This window comes from Temnothorax americanus, unplaced genomic scaffold, assembly GCF_048541705.1.
Source record: "Temnothorax americanus isolate GAGA-0224 unplaced genomic scaffold, ASM4854170v1 Scaffold19, whole genome shotgun sequence".
Lineage (NCBI taxonomy): Eukaryota > Metazoa > Arthropoda > Insecta > Hymenoptera > Formicidae > Temnothorax > Temnothorax americanus.
This window is the reverse complement of record NW_027509329.1, coordinates 3,517,526-3,530,603: the sequence shown is the minus strand read 5'-3', so window position 1 is coordinate 3,530,603 and position 13,078 is coordinate 3,517,526. Positions and strand designations below refer to the sequence as shown.

General features: G+C 42.8%; 1 protein-coding gene across 1 annotated transcript in view; it reads right to left on the bottom strand.

Annotated features, from left to right (window-relative positions):
- Positions 1 to 13,078, bottom strand: part of LOC143896662 (discoidin domain-containing receptor 2) — a 163,406-nt gene that overhangs the window by 44,519 nt on the left and 105,809 nt on the right. The window contains exons 5-7 of the mRNA XM_077404628.1: positions 11,182 to 11,329; positions 9,867 to 10,177; positions 399 to 606 (exon numbers count right to left, since the gene is read on the bottom strand). Coding sequence (XP_077260754.1) covers positions 399 to 606; positions 9,867 to 10,177; positions 11,182 to 11,329 — 667 coding nt within the window. The remainder of the gene's footprint in view (positions 1 to 398; positions 607 to 9,866; positions 10,178 to 11,181; positions 11,330 to 13,078) is intronic.

Below are 13,078 nucleotides of genomic sequence, written 5' to 3'. Positions count from 1 at the left end.
GTGAGTGGACTGCGGAATAAAGTTTCATAAATTCCTTAGCGTTTTCGCTGACTTTGCGTTCAAAGATAATGCACAATTTTCTAAATTGGTACGCTTCTTACATTTTGACGATTTCATTAGGCGTTATTATTTCTTTCTTGAAACTAGAAAGATGGAAAATTATTGTCCATTTAAAAAGGTTCTCTGTCTTATGTTTAGAGAGAAAGAATTGTTTTTAAGGGAAAAGTTTTGTGGTTCTCTGTGTAATATTAATTCTCTCTAATAATAATTGAATGTCTGTAAAAACGTAGATTGATGAGGAATTATTTACTGAAAGGACTTGCAGAAAGATAACATGTGCCCACATTTTTACGAAAAGTGTACAAAGCAAAATATTTTGCGGGATACAATTCACTCACCAGAATCAAAGGTTACTTCGCTGACCATGATCCATCGATCCGAGAAATGCAGTCTCAGCTTAACGAATTTCCCGACTCGGTGATGAAGCTTGATCGTGATGTTTCGAGAAGTCTCGAAGATCTTGTCTTCCATGTACGTGTAGGTAATGGGTTCCCCTGTGTAGTATTTCCCGCCAATACTGAAGAGTATGTCAACTTGTGAAAACACCTGTAATCCGAAAACATGCATAAAGATATTCCGAGTGTTATACTTCTGAGCGTGAATACAAAGTGATCCTTAAGTACAGCAAGAAAATTCAGGAGATGATTCCTGAACCAATTTTGAGACGAAAAGGTCAAATAAAGCTTTGTCCTTGATGGCTTCGTGTCGGAGATACAGTGCGTTTGTAAAAAAAATTTTTTCACTTAATATTTCTGAAATGCGTTAAGATTTTTTATGAAACTCGGTGTGCGTAATGAGTACTCAAAGAGTATTTAATTTTTTTTATTGAACACTGTATCTCCGAAATGAAGTCATTAAAGACAAACCTTCATTTTGTCTCAAAATTGGTTCTCAGAAACACGGAAAAGAAATTAGCTACTGTAGCAAATCTACTCGTAAAATATGGACAATTAACATTTTTTTGCTGCGAGAGCATATTTTTAGTAATAATAGCAAAATATTTTGCTACTATTACTAAAAATATAGCTCTTGCAACAAAAAAATGTTAGTTGTCCATATTTTACAACTCCTTTTTTCCATGAATCACCTCCTAAATGTACTTAGGCTTATCCTATATAGAACACACATATGCAAGCAGATACGAATAACTGCGTGAAAGTAATACAGGTTGCTGCAGTTAATCGAAGGAATTGTTTATTAATAAATAACCCTAAGCCACGAACGGTAAGGGAATACGGATTACACGGTGAATAAGCCAGCTCGAGTGAAATTTATCATACGTATTACGCGCATGAGTGTCTCTCGTCGGCGGGAAAGGGGGGAAAAACACAGTACATATTTCGCAACGGCAAAATTCCTATTTCGCCTCTCCCGAGCTACTTTTTCACTTCCTGAACAACCGCATCGCATGCCCGTAAATTTTTGACCGCGGATAGCATTTTTCAGGGTCTGACTACTTTCGTGGCCCGTAAATTCACGGACGACGACCTGACAGGAAAGGAATTTCGTCGTCACGGAATGCCGGGCCCTTATACTTGCGCCGTTCCCCCGAAGCGAAATTGGGGTCGATGGAGATCGCGGTCGTAAAATCGCGCGCGCGCCCGAAATCGATTCCAATATTGATCGTCGTATTTGTATGATTAACTGCGACCGCGATCGCGCCGCGGCGCGCGGAAAAAATTATTTCTGCTACGGTTAAGTGAGTAGAGCGCGGGCTGATATGAAATAAAACGGATTACGCTAGTGGATATTAGGTAAAATGGATGCCGTGTGCGCCGCGCGACGTTGATGGATAGAGCCGACTCTCGAAAACCTCACCGCTCGCTCGAAGAAGATTTACCGACAAAGTAGAGTGCGGATCGTTCTCCGCGCGCGCGGTCGGAAGTATCACGAAAGACCGTTATACTTTTGAGAACGTTATAAAAGTTTAATGTGTCCCTAAAGTTCGATGGAGTATATGATCTGACCATAAATCACTTATTATCCGAAGTATTATCCGTGATTGCGCGGGCTGTTTTTGTCAGTGGAAAGAGTGCATGTGTATCGAGATTGTATCCATACAATATACTTCTACTCGTTCGCCAGGCTTGACTTCACGATCCGTTTTTTCTTCCCTTCGTGTTGTTTCTTTCTTTCTTTTTTTACAAAAGTCCATCGATTTTCGCGTCAACGCGCAAGTCGCGATCCATTGGTAAATGGAGAAGGAAGAGAGCCGCGCGCCGATCCGTTTCTTCTTCGCGAAGATATCCAGCGCGTACAAAATCGGATTTCACAGCGTAAATGCTGACGTCGGGAAAGCGCAGCGCGATTGTCTAAACAATATCGTGTGCAAACACTTTCGCATCGAGTGTGCGAAGTGCCTGTTGAATATTCGTAAGTCACGGTCCATTTGAAATTCCGAATATCCGGCAACGACGACGATGACGCGGCCCCGACGACGCGACGGATAATCTGGAATTCCGTAAGTTTCGATTAATGTTGAATAATTCCTGGGGAAGGTTCTTAAGTGGACGCTGGACTCCGTTACTGCTGCAAGCACGCCCACGGATGCCTTTCTCTCTCTCCCTGCCCCCCTCCCCGTCTCGACTTACGCAGAGTCCACGGGCGGACTTGGCGAACCCGAGTAATTTGTCGAGGAATTCTGTGTGCGCTGTATTCCGCTGGAATTGTAAACGGGGGATACATCATATCGCGTAAAGTTAATATTGTTAAAAAGTACAGCGCGGAGCCACATGTAACAGCTTGTAAGCGTCGGCCCTGTATAGAAGTTACCGAGTTACCGAGTTTGTGAGCGATAAAGCAAGTTTCTTTGTACTTGCTTTCGGTGTGAATGCATCTAATAATAAGAATATAAAATAAGTTTGCCTGCAAAAATCCTTATGTCAAAAAATTTAATATTCTTAAAAGAAACGTCTGTTATTCGACAATGCGTACATTTTCAATGTATGAATGTAATACAAGCTTGAGAAAGAAAAGAATGAAAACTAGAAGACTAGACAATCGTACCGATTTAATTGGAAAATAATCAGACTTGTCGACGTGATTTTTGATCTGGCGTCATGTCCGAGGTACAAAATTCAACAATGCTTTTAGCTGCGTGCAGACACGCGAGATAATAAAGCGCCGCCGAATTTCCTCCGCGACGTCTGTATCTTCTCGTTTCGTATCTTACACATTCGATAGTACAGTTCGTGCCAGAGAATACCCGGAATACATTTCCAATGATGCGACAGACAGGGGGAGTCGGCCTGATTCGGTTATCCTAATCCGCGTCATGTAAATCCAATTTCCAGAGGTTTATCTCGCGGCAATGGCAGCCGCGAGCGATATACCGTGCGGCGGGAAAACGCGAGATTCGATAGTAACAGCAGGTAGTATAATATCGACATGTCGATGCACCTTGCCTTGCGCGTGGTGGGCGCGTAAGTGGTGCATGAAGATAGGTCGCCATGAAACTCGTTTGAGCTTTCCGTGCTACGTTACCGTCGAAAAGTAGTTCTCTCCGGAGAGAAGAAGAGATATATATATAATGCACGCATGCATGCGCGAACATGCGTGGGTACGCACGCGACGAGAAGTCATATTATGCAATCCGAGACGTAAAAGAAAATATAATACGTAAAACAAAACATTTCTTACAGCATGTTAAAAAAAATCCTGCAAATGTGAGTATTCGCGAAAAATATATAAATGAGCAAAACCAAAATACTTATAATGTTATTTAGAAATAATATTTAGAAATAATATTTAAAAATAATATTTAAAAATTATTTAGAAATTATTGAAAAAAATACCCTTACAAAAATTTAATACTATAAGTGAATACTATAAGTGGTTATTTATTTGATTAGTGATTAATTACTTATTTTGAGTATTAAAAACATTAAAAACAGTGCTTTTAATACTCAAAAGTAAGTAATTAATCACTAGTCAAATAATAATCACTTACAGTATTAGATTTCTGTAAAGGTATTTAACTGCGCATCTATGGGTATCTCAGCACTGCCATCCAGTCAGACCAAAAAAGTGAAAGAGTGACTGCTTTTTGACAAAAAAAAGTGGCAAAAAGTAACCTTCTAGGCATTAAAATATTATAGTTAATGCCTTAAAATATTATAGTTAATTAAAAGTGACATGTTTTATCAAATTGTCAGAGTAATTAAGGCTATTTAAGCAAAAAAGAAAAAAATAAAACATTTTCTCTTATTTTCTCGAATCTACTGCATGGATGACTAGATGACAGCGCCGGTATCTAAATAATATTTTTTGACATATTTCGCATATAATTAAATAATAAAAATTAAAGCACTTATTGAGAGATAGATACCGTGGTCAGGAGACGTGAATAAATATACTTTATCAATAGAACGTCATGTACCGAATTATAGATGCAGCACTAAAAAAAAAACGAAGTAGCGGACTGTAAAAAGAATCCTATATACAATAATTATGACAACACGTGTACATTCCATTTCGTTCCATTAGCCGGCCATGGAGTTTTATTCATTACGTTGAATAGATAACGCTCTTTCGTTCGACCAAATACGTGCCGAAGGGAATGTCCGTTAGCAAAACGGATTCTAAAAAGGAAAGAGCATTCCTAAATAAAATCGGCACGCCGAACACGCGGAAGACCGTTACGCCCGACCCGGGCGTGCAATCACGCGAATTTATGCACTTTGACAAGGCGGCACGCAAATGAGAGAGGAAGAGAAAGAGAAAGAGAGAGAAGTATTCCCTACTGCAAGTCGGAATATCAAACAACGAAAGAATCTTCGCGATGAGCGTTCCGCTTCTCTTATTATCTCTGGCGGAACGAGTAATACACGCGGGTAAATTTATTTTTCGCAAATAAGCAGATTCGTCTCCCCCTTTACGCTTATTACATCACGACGCGCGGCGCACACTCCAGAAAATTACCTGACTCCGGAATGATCCGCGCATGCTATTTCGAGCGGATTTCCAGCCTCGCGGCGCGGCACGGGCGGATGAGCCTGTTTTGATGGCTAGCCTGGTATTATATCGCGGTTCATTATCGCTCGTTGCGGACATGTTTCATCGGATTGCTCCGCCGAAGGGGAAAATGTTATTTGGGATATCAAAGATGCGCCCGCGGAGAGACGGCGAGGCGAGAGTGGAGAACCCGAGAGAGCGAACCCGCATATTGTATAAAGCTCGGGTTTATAAGCTCGCGCGCGGCGTCGTCGCCGGTATATAAAAACCAGGCAACGTGTGTATAAGGGAATTCGGAGGACGATGATCGGGTGTTGGGTGCCGTTACGTCGAGGTTCCCGACCACGAAGGGGGTTGCAACGTGGCCGTTTTGGAGGACCGCTGACCGCTGCATCAAAGACCCGGGAGCGCATTTATGGCGCGTCGCCAGTGTGTGTGGCCGCCGCACCGTGCCGTAGTTTGTAACGGTGAGCGTAATGTGTGTATAAGGGACTTTGTAATTATTGGGTTTAATCGAAGGTTCCGTTCGATTTTTCAGTACGTCCCGATTATCCGAATTGGTTATCGAAAACCCATTAGGATACACTCTCGCGCGATGAGGCGGCCGCGTTTTTATCACTCCCTTTTTTTCCCCCGCGAAAGGATCCAAATGTGCCGCTCATAAATTCAGTAATAACTCTTCCATGTATCAATGCCCAGGCTTTTAGTATTCTCATAAACGAGCTTGAGCGCTCCTGAATAAAATACTGATTCGCGACTTGTACCTTGCATCTCTCTACATATGTTAGGATGTCTATTGATACTCCGTCCTTTTAATGTTCCAGGATAATATATATATTTTTGTATTTTCCTATTTATACCTATATATATATATAGGTATATAGGTATATCTCTATATATGATTCTTTTACGATTGGTTTCTACACTTGGATCCAGGGAAAAACCAAAGGCAAGGTCCAGTCATTTTAAAAAATTACTGATCGCTCGCTGAGTTGCTTTTTCTGTTGAACGCAACCATTGAAATTCATTCACGTCTCAGAAATGTTTATGATAACACCATTTCTGAAATACGAATAGATTTCAATCAGGACTCACTTCTTCCACGGTAAGAAATTCAATCACCGCCCTTATTTGTTACGCGTACCTAACACACCAGTTTGAACTGTTCGTGTGACACAGTAACGTCTGATCACACCATTCAACATAACGCAACTAGAGACTTCAAGTGACAATTAACTCAGTGAAACGCAAAATTTTCTATGGCGTCAGATTCGAAAGAAAAATATTAGGAGGCATTACTTCGTACCGATCCTCGTAGTTAGGCACGTAGCTCGGCTTATAAAGTATATAATCCGATCCATTTATGGTCCATCTCGCGTATGCGCACATTTTTATGTTATCCACCCTGCGCGCCACGCGATAAGGAACGAACACCGCTCGCGGTATACTCGCAGCAGATTTCAACGAGCGCATACATTCTAATTTACATTTAACAGGCTATTAAAGTTTATATACATTCGGCGGGAATCTGGGGTGAAGTTGAATCGTAATACGAACACTTTGGAGGAGGGGGGAGGGGGAGGAGGCGGGAGCGTATTTGGAAGGGTGATCACTGAACCCAGCATCAAAGAGCTATACCGGGGCGTTTATGCCGGATTGCTCGCCGCGCGGCTGTATTTGCGCTTTGTGCAAGATATTCACCGTATACGCGAACCAGTTCGCGAATGCGAGTGCGTGCGCACGCATGACTACGAGCCCCCGCGCATTTTTGACAGGTGCCAAATAGTATATTATACACTACAAGGGCCGAAAGTTGAATTTTCGATTTTTCGCGGCAATTGTTTCGTCAACACCGCCGCTGGGGCCGGATGTGTACGGCTCTTCTGGGGAAAAAAAAAAAAAAAAAAAAAAACCAGCGGTGTCAGTAGCGCAAAACTAACGGAAACACGTCCCTATTTGAAGGACCTGCGCTTAACGACGTACTCGAAACACTGCAGATCAAAGTTCGTTATCGTTTAGATTGCTGGATCAAAAAGAGCGCTTTCATTTACAATTTTCCATACACCGAAACTGACGCTGCGTTCTCTGCGCGTATAATATTCACTCGCGCGCTCGCGGTTTTATCCGCTATACAGTATCCGCTGTTCTATTTTTGTGCCTAATTTTTAGTATATATAACGATTAAAAAATTATTTGCATGCTTAAGTATAAGTGCACTGTTCAATATTAAAGGAAAATTTAAACCAGTACCTTGAGTTAAACAACATTTTTAATTACTGCGTGTGTATCAAAATTTATTATTTTAACACAAAACAGTATTATTTTAACTTTATTAGTTTAATTAAATTAACGACATATGAGAAGCAGTGACAATCTAGAGAAATGGTTAAAAATGACTCAAATTGAGTATAATTCGTAAAAACACTACGAATTTAACAGTCGGCACAGCGACTTTTCATTAATCAATTCAGAAGATACTCGAAATGGAGCAAACAATGCTGGCCTCGCTATTCCAACCACTTAAAAAAATTAGTAATATAAATTTACGATTTATGAAAAAAAATAATAATAATATTTTTTATAAAATATGCTAATACTAAAAATTTCCCCGTTGTACAATAATAGCCGAATTTTTTGCATAACACGCGGTATTAACGACGTAAAATCTCTTTTCTCCCCTGCGATTTTAACGTGAAAGAATTATTCGGGGCAATTTTACTCGGATCAAAATTCGGTGCTTCCGTTTCTGACAACGTTCAATAATCTCCCATGCATATTTCACCGCACGCGCCGTCGAGCCTCTAAACGAACTGTAAGCATATGACAGAATACGCGCGCGTGTTTAAAGCGGATTTATCTCGGGTAACGATGAAACAAGCAATATGTGCGGTATGGACTTTGTGTCGTCGGAGATCTCGGGTTTTCATATTTTCGGTACGGTATCATTGGATGATCGTTGCGATATACATGATTTACATGTAACACACGATAACACATGTCGATAACGAACGATCATACGTTACAGGTACTGCCGAACCTACCTCTACTCTCTTTCTCGCTTCGACTCGTAATTCTTCAATTCTTCGCCTAATGATGGGTTTCTATTCTCTCATCGTTGTGTCTTATCTCCTAATATAATCGAGGTATCAAATCGCAATGAGAGAAAAGTGCATCGCGCGGTGCTTCGGTATAATAAAACACGCGTGTCTGTATAAAAATCGCCGCGGGTCGAGTATCATAATCCTATCGAGTCATCGGATCTACGTGGGATGACGCGGCGAGGTCGCGATCTGTGGCCACACACAAACGAAAATTACACAGCGGGTCGAATTATAACTCGGCGGCGAAAGAGCGAGGAATCCTCTCTATAAGCCGCCCCCGCGAACTCATTTCCGCGACTACAACGCGCTGAATCACGGATATGGCGAATGATGCGAAAAGTTTCGAGGTTTCCTTACCTATGCCTCTCAAGAAGCATCCGGGAATTGTTTTTCTTCCATCAAGTATCTCTGCTCGAATTTTCCGTCTACCCCTTAAGTTCTCCGCGAGTAAAAGTTGAAATTACGAAACAGAGAGGGGTTACGTCTCTCAGGGTTTGAGGGGGGGGGAATGTAAGATTCGCGGGAGAAATTCCGCGTCTATCGCAAACAATCACGACAAGTAACGTTGGTATTTGCGCAATCAGCGAATAATTCACTCGCGATCTCGCGTGCTTAGTGCAGTAAACGCGCGATTTATATATCACGTTAAATTTATCATATCAAAATCATTCCGCGAATATCAACGGTTTTCGGCGCTTGAATTCCAACTGAAGGCAGTGTATGTCGTTGCAACGTGTGCATGAATTCCCCATCGAGATTCGCAAGATTCCTCGTGAAATAACGCGGCTAATAGCCCGACTCAGTGCGATCATCGCACCGTGAGAGAGACGACCGTGGATGGCAGATATCAAACTGCCGGAATTGCTGCTTCCACGGTGTATTGATATTCAACGGGCGTCCGCCTGATAAAGCGTCGAGTGGAATATTCAATCAAGCGTGGTGGCGAGAGGGTGAGCGGGAGCAGGAACGGGCGGGGTGGGAGAGGAGGGGAGCGCATCTTGCCGACCAGATATGTTGCGCGAGCGACGATTAAGGTAGACAATGACGGTAAAAGGTGGAACACAAGAGATCCACGCGAAGAACCGTGAGGACGGCGAGCGTGTTGATCGACGCTGCTTGCGCATTCCTTGGCGAGGACTTAAGGAATAACGTCGCTAAAGCAAAGGTAAACGATTCCTCGGCGTCAACGAGTTCACGAGGGGGAGTCCTCGGCTGGAAAAGTAATTCGATATAGAAGCGGTGCGTGCTCCGTCCTGATCGCGTGGATTCTTTAGGTTTCTTCCCGTGGTATTACTCCCGGCGCGGAATCGCGACGAGCGGCCCGAGAGTTTAGATGTGTGTTTAAAGTGAAGTGTATTTCGTGTATTTCTAGAAGGACGGGAGAAATCCTCTCGACACGCGCTTTTCTACCTGATGTACCGATCCAGCTTTTAATGCAGGCCTACCGCGCGTTAATCTTTCAGTAAAGAGGATTTATGTCATATATTTCCACCTCTATTGTATGTACAAGGGTATAGCAATATGTTACTGTCAAGCGGTTGTACGTTCGCTCTGCGTTAAAACGACGCGTCGGTACAAATGTAACGAGTTGTATAACAGGTATAACTGATTCGAGATTGTTCTTACAGCGGGCAAAACCCGCGTGATATTCAGTTACACCTATTTTTGTGGTCTCATTCCATTATATTCTTGAAAATACAGATATCCATTATTTTTTTGTTTACAAATATATACTGTTTGTAATGTACAAACCTGGACACCTCGGGTGAATTCGTTATTGCAGTAGATATGGACGGCGGAGAATTCCCTGACTTTGTCGAACTCGAACTTGATCTCGACCGGCTGGCCGCGGCTGTCGTTCCTCCAGCCCACCCAGCCCTGGGCGCGATCGTTCTGTTTCTCGTAGTACATTTTGAAATTATCAGGCCCCGTTCTGCCGTCCGTCAGCTGACCCAGGCCACGGCGCAGCTCGCCGTCCCAGTGCCCGTCGTAGGTCGCGTCAAAGAATTCCCATCCGTTGCCCCTTTTATCGCCTTGGGGCATCGAGTAGGATACCACGCCGTCTGCGGGAGGAAGAGTCAAGATACGTTGTTGACCTTTCTATTGACGATACTGTCTTCGATTTGTTCGGGAGTAAATCACACGACCTTTTTTATTTCTGTATGACAGATGTATAAAATGTACATTAATATAAATAAGTAATATACATTTTATACGTGGTATACGACTTCCAATAATATTTTTAACACCTATAGCAGCATGAAATATAAACTAAAATTGCTATATTTTGTAAAAAAAAACGTGACATCGAGTTCGCTTACGAAATTAATTATTTACCTACTGAATATGATAGTAATATTACACATAATCTAATGTTATATGCAAATACTTTTACGCGTTGTATTAATCCGAATGGGCGCCTAATTTTCTTTGCATAAATGGTCACCTGTAAAGTGATTTTTACACCCCAATTAAAAGTTATCGTTATTAACTATACATATTGCATATTTTTAATTGTTCTATAGTTTATCAGTATTTGAGGACAATATAATGTATATAAATTTACTTAACATTTTTACTTAACAAAAAAATATTTACAAAGCCAAAGAAGCATATTAAAGTTACTATATGGCGTGAGCTTTATTTTTTCAATACTGGGGTGTAAAAATCACTCCAGGCGTTCGTTCCCGAATTAAGTGTCGAGAATATGTAAAAAATCAGAGATTGATATACTTTTCTACATTTTTAAGCTTATATTTGATCTTTTAAGCTACTTATGAAACAAACTGCTCGTACAAGCGCATTTGTGCGTTCGCCGAGTGACTTTATAGTCTAACACGCGCACTAATGATTTACCGCATTTCCGGCATTGAGAGCACACCCATTCGACGCCCGTATAACTAATTCGATTTCCGGGCGAAAACGGAATTATACGAGCAAGATTTTGAAAAGCAAATTTGCTCTGGGCACGCCGGTATCAGGGTTAATGGACAGTCCGGCGGCGGCGGCGGGTGTACCGGGTCAGCGGCGCAAGTTTCACGAAAATTGGCGAGTGCAAACAGCTTACCGCTCCAGTAACACCCGTAGAGCTCGACCCGCATGCAAACCGTCCGCCTGTGATAGCTGTAGGGTAGAAAACGGATCTTGCTCGCCCACAGAGGCGGCTCCAGCTCGCGCTTGGACTCCAAATACGTGTTCGTGTTACCCGGTATTACCTGAAACACAGAAAGCGTCGGTTCAAGTACAGGACAATTTCAGTTTTCGGTCCGACAAACGGCGTTTGAGCATTGCCAGACACACCGCCACTGGTCGGCGGAGTCTCATTAGCTCTCTTTCCGCAACGGCGTTACATTAACCTCGGACAGTCGGATATTTGAGCACGTGCGCCATTCCCGCCCGTGCCATATACCGCCGCATATCGGACGATGCCGCCGATGTATACGCGAGTAGCTCGTGGATGCAAAACAGCGGACTTTTATGTGCGCCAACAGCCTGCGAGATAAGAATTTTTAATATACCGTACATTTTTGAACCGATAGCTGTAACTTCAGCGCGGCGTCTTATGCATACGTAAAAGGGAAGAAGTCTGTACTGTCGATAAACTGTCTCGGTAAAACTGAATCTTGCCGTAAAATTTTTTGCTATGCTAATGAATTTGTGACGTTCTTTGCAAATCCACGATTGATATACAACGTGTCCTCACGTGGTATATATCAATCGGATATAATCCGGCAGGTCGGAAAAAGCATTCGGACGCGTTACTTTATATCCCCGTTTGGAACGTCGCGATTGTCTGGCAGTAGCCGATGACATTTATATCGTCTGGACAATGCCTGCGAAATTCAGCAGCGCGAAATGCCGCCTCTCTTCTCCTTTCTCCCGGACTCGGATATGTCCTGTCATAGAATGGACATCGCGTTCCACGGGATCAGACGGGGGCTAAGGACTAATTTCACCCTACATTCCACCGCATTAGGTCCGACAGAGACGCGCGGATAGAGATAGAGAAAGATATATATATGTACACAGGCAGAGACAGAGAAACCAGCACAGACAGGCAAATCGAGAAGGGACGAAGGGTTCGCGACGGGGGCGCAGGCAGGAGAGTAACCGAGAGGACGAGAGAGGGTTGAGTTAAATGTCCGCCGTCCGCATTCCCTGATCCCCGTCGAGGCAAGCGAACGTGTTGCCGTCGTTGACGACGTCTCTCTCTCCTCGAGTGTGCCGGAGCGACGGTGCAATATTGATTCCACGTTGTGGGTTTATGAATAAAATAAGCGGTTTATCCGGCGGTGGTGTGTAGGGTGGTGGTGTACGGTGTACAGAGGGTGAGGGGCGCGCGCGGGCGAGTGGCACGGTCCCACGGGATCACGCGAAGTGGCGTTGCCCATGGTGAGTAGATAGCCAGGTACGCTTATATACACAGGTACGTGTGGTGTGCGCATACACATATAATACGCGTACCTATATATGCCGGGTTAGAGGGCACATATTATACAGGGTGTATCGGAAGATATGTGTTTTCTCTTCTATAATTATAAACTCTTCGACGAGCTCGAAGGCAGTGTCTCTTCGGCGCGGTTAATTATTGAGTGGTTGGACATTGAGAATTAAGCGACCGAATGGAAACAAGATAACAAGAGATCGATTATACTTATGTGTACTTTGACAGAATCTTAATTTGAAGCTTGGTGAGCGAGATGCTTAACGATAAAGATTGAAATGTTACTAGTTATACAATAACGGCAGTTTTTAGCTACTCTTTTCGTAAAAAAAAACACACAATTTCGAATTTGTTGAATGGTCTTTAACGAGAAAAAAATATACAACTCCACGTGCAAACACATACATTCAAGCGCACGTTTTCTCTCAAAGTAGGCGTAAATGATATATATTAATGTTCATATGTTAATGTTCAGCTATGAACGTGTGGATGCAGGACTTCGTCCTGTAGCGAGGAGCTC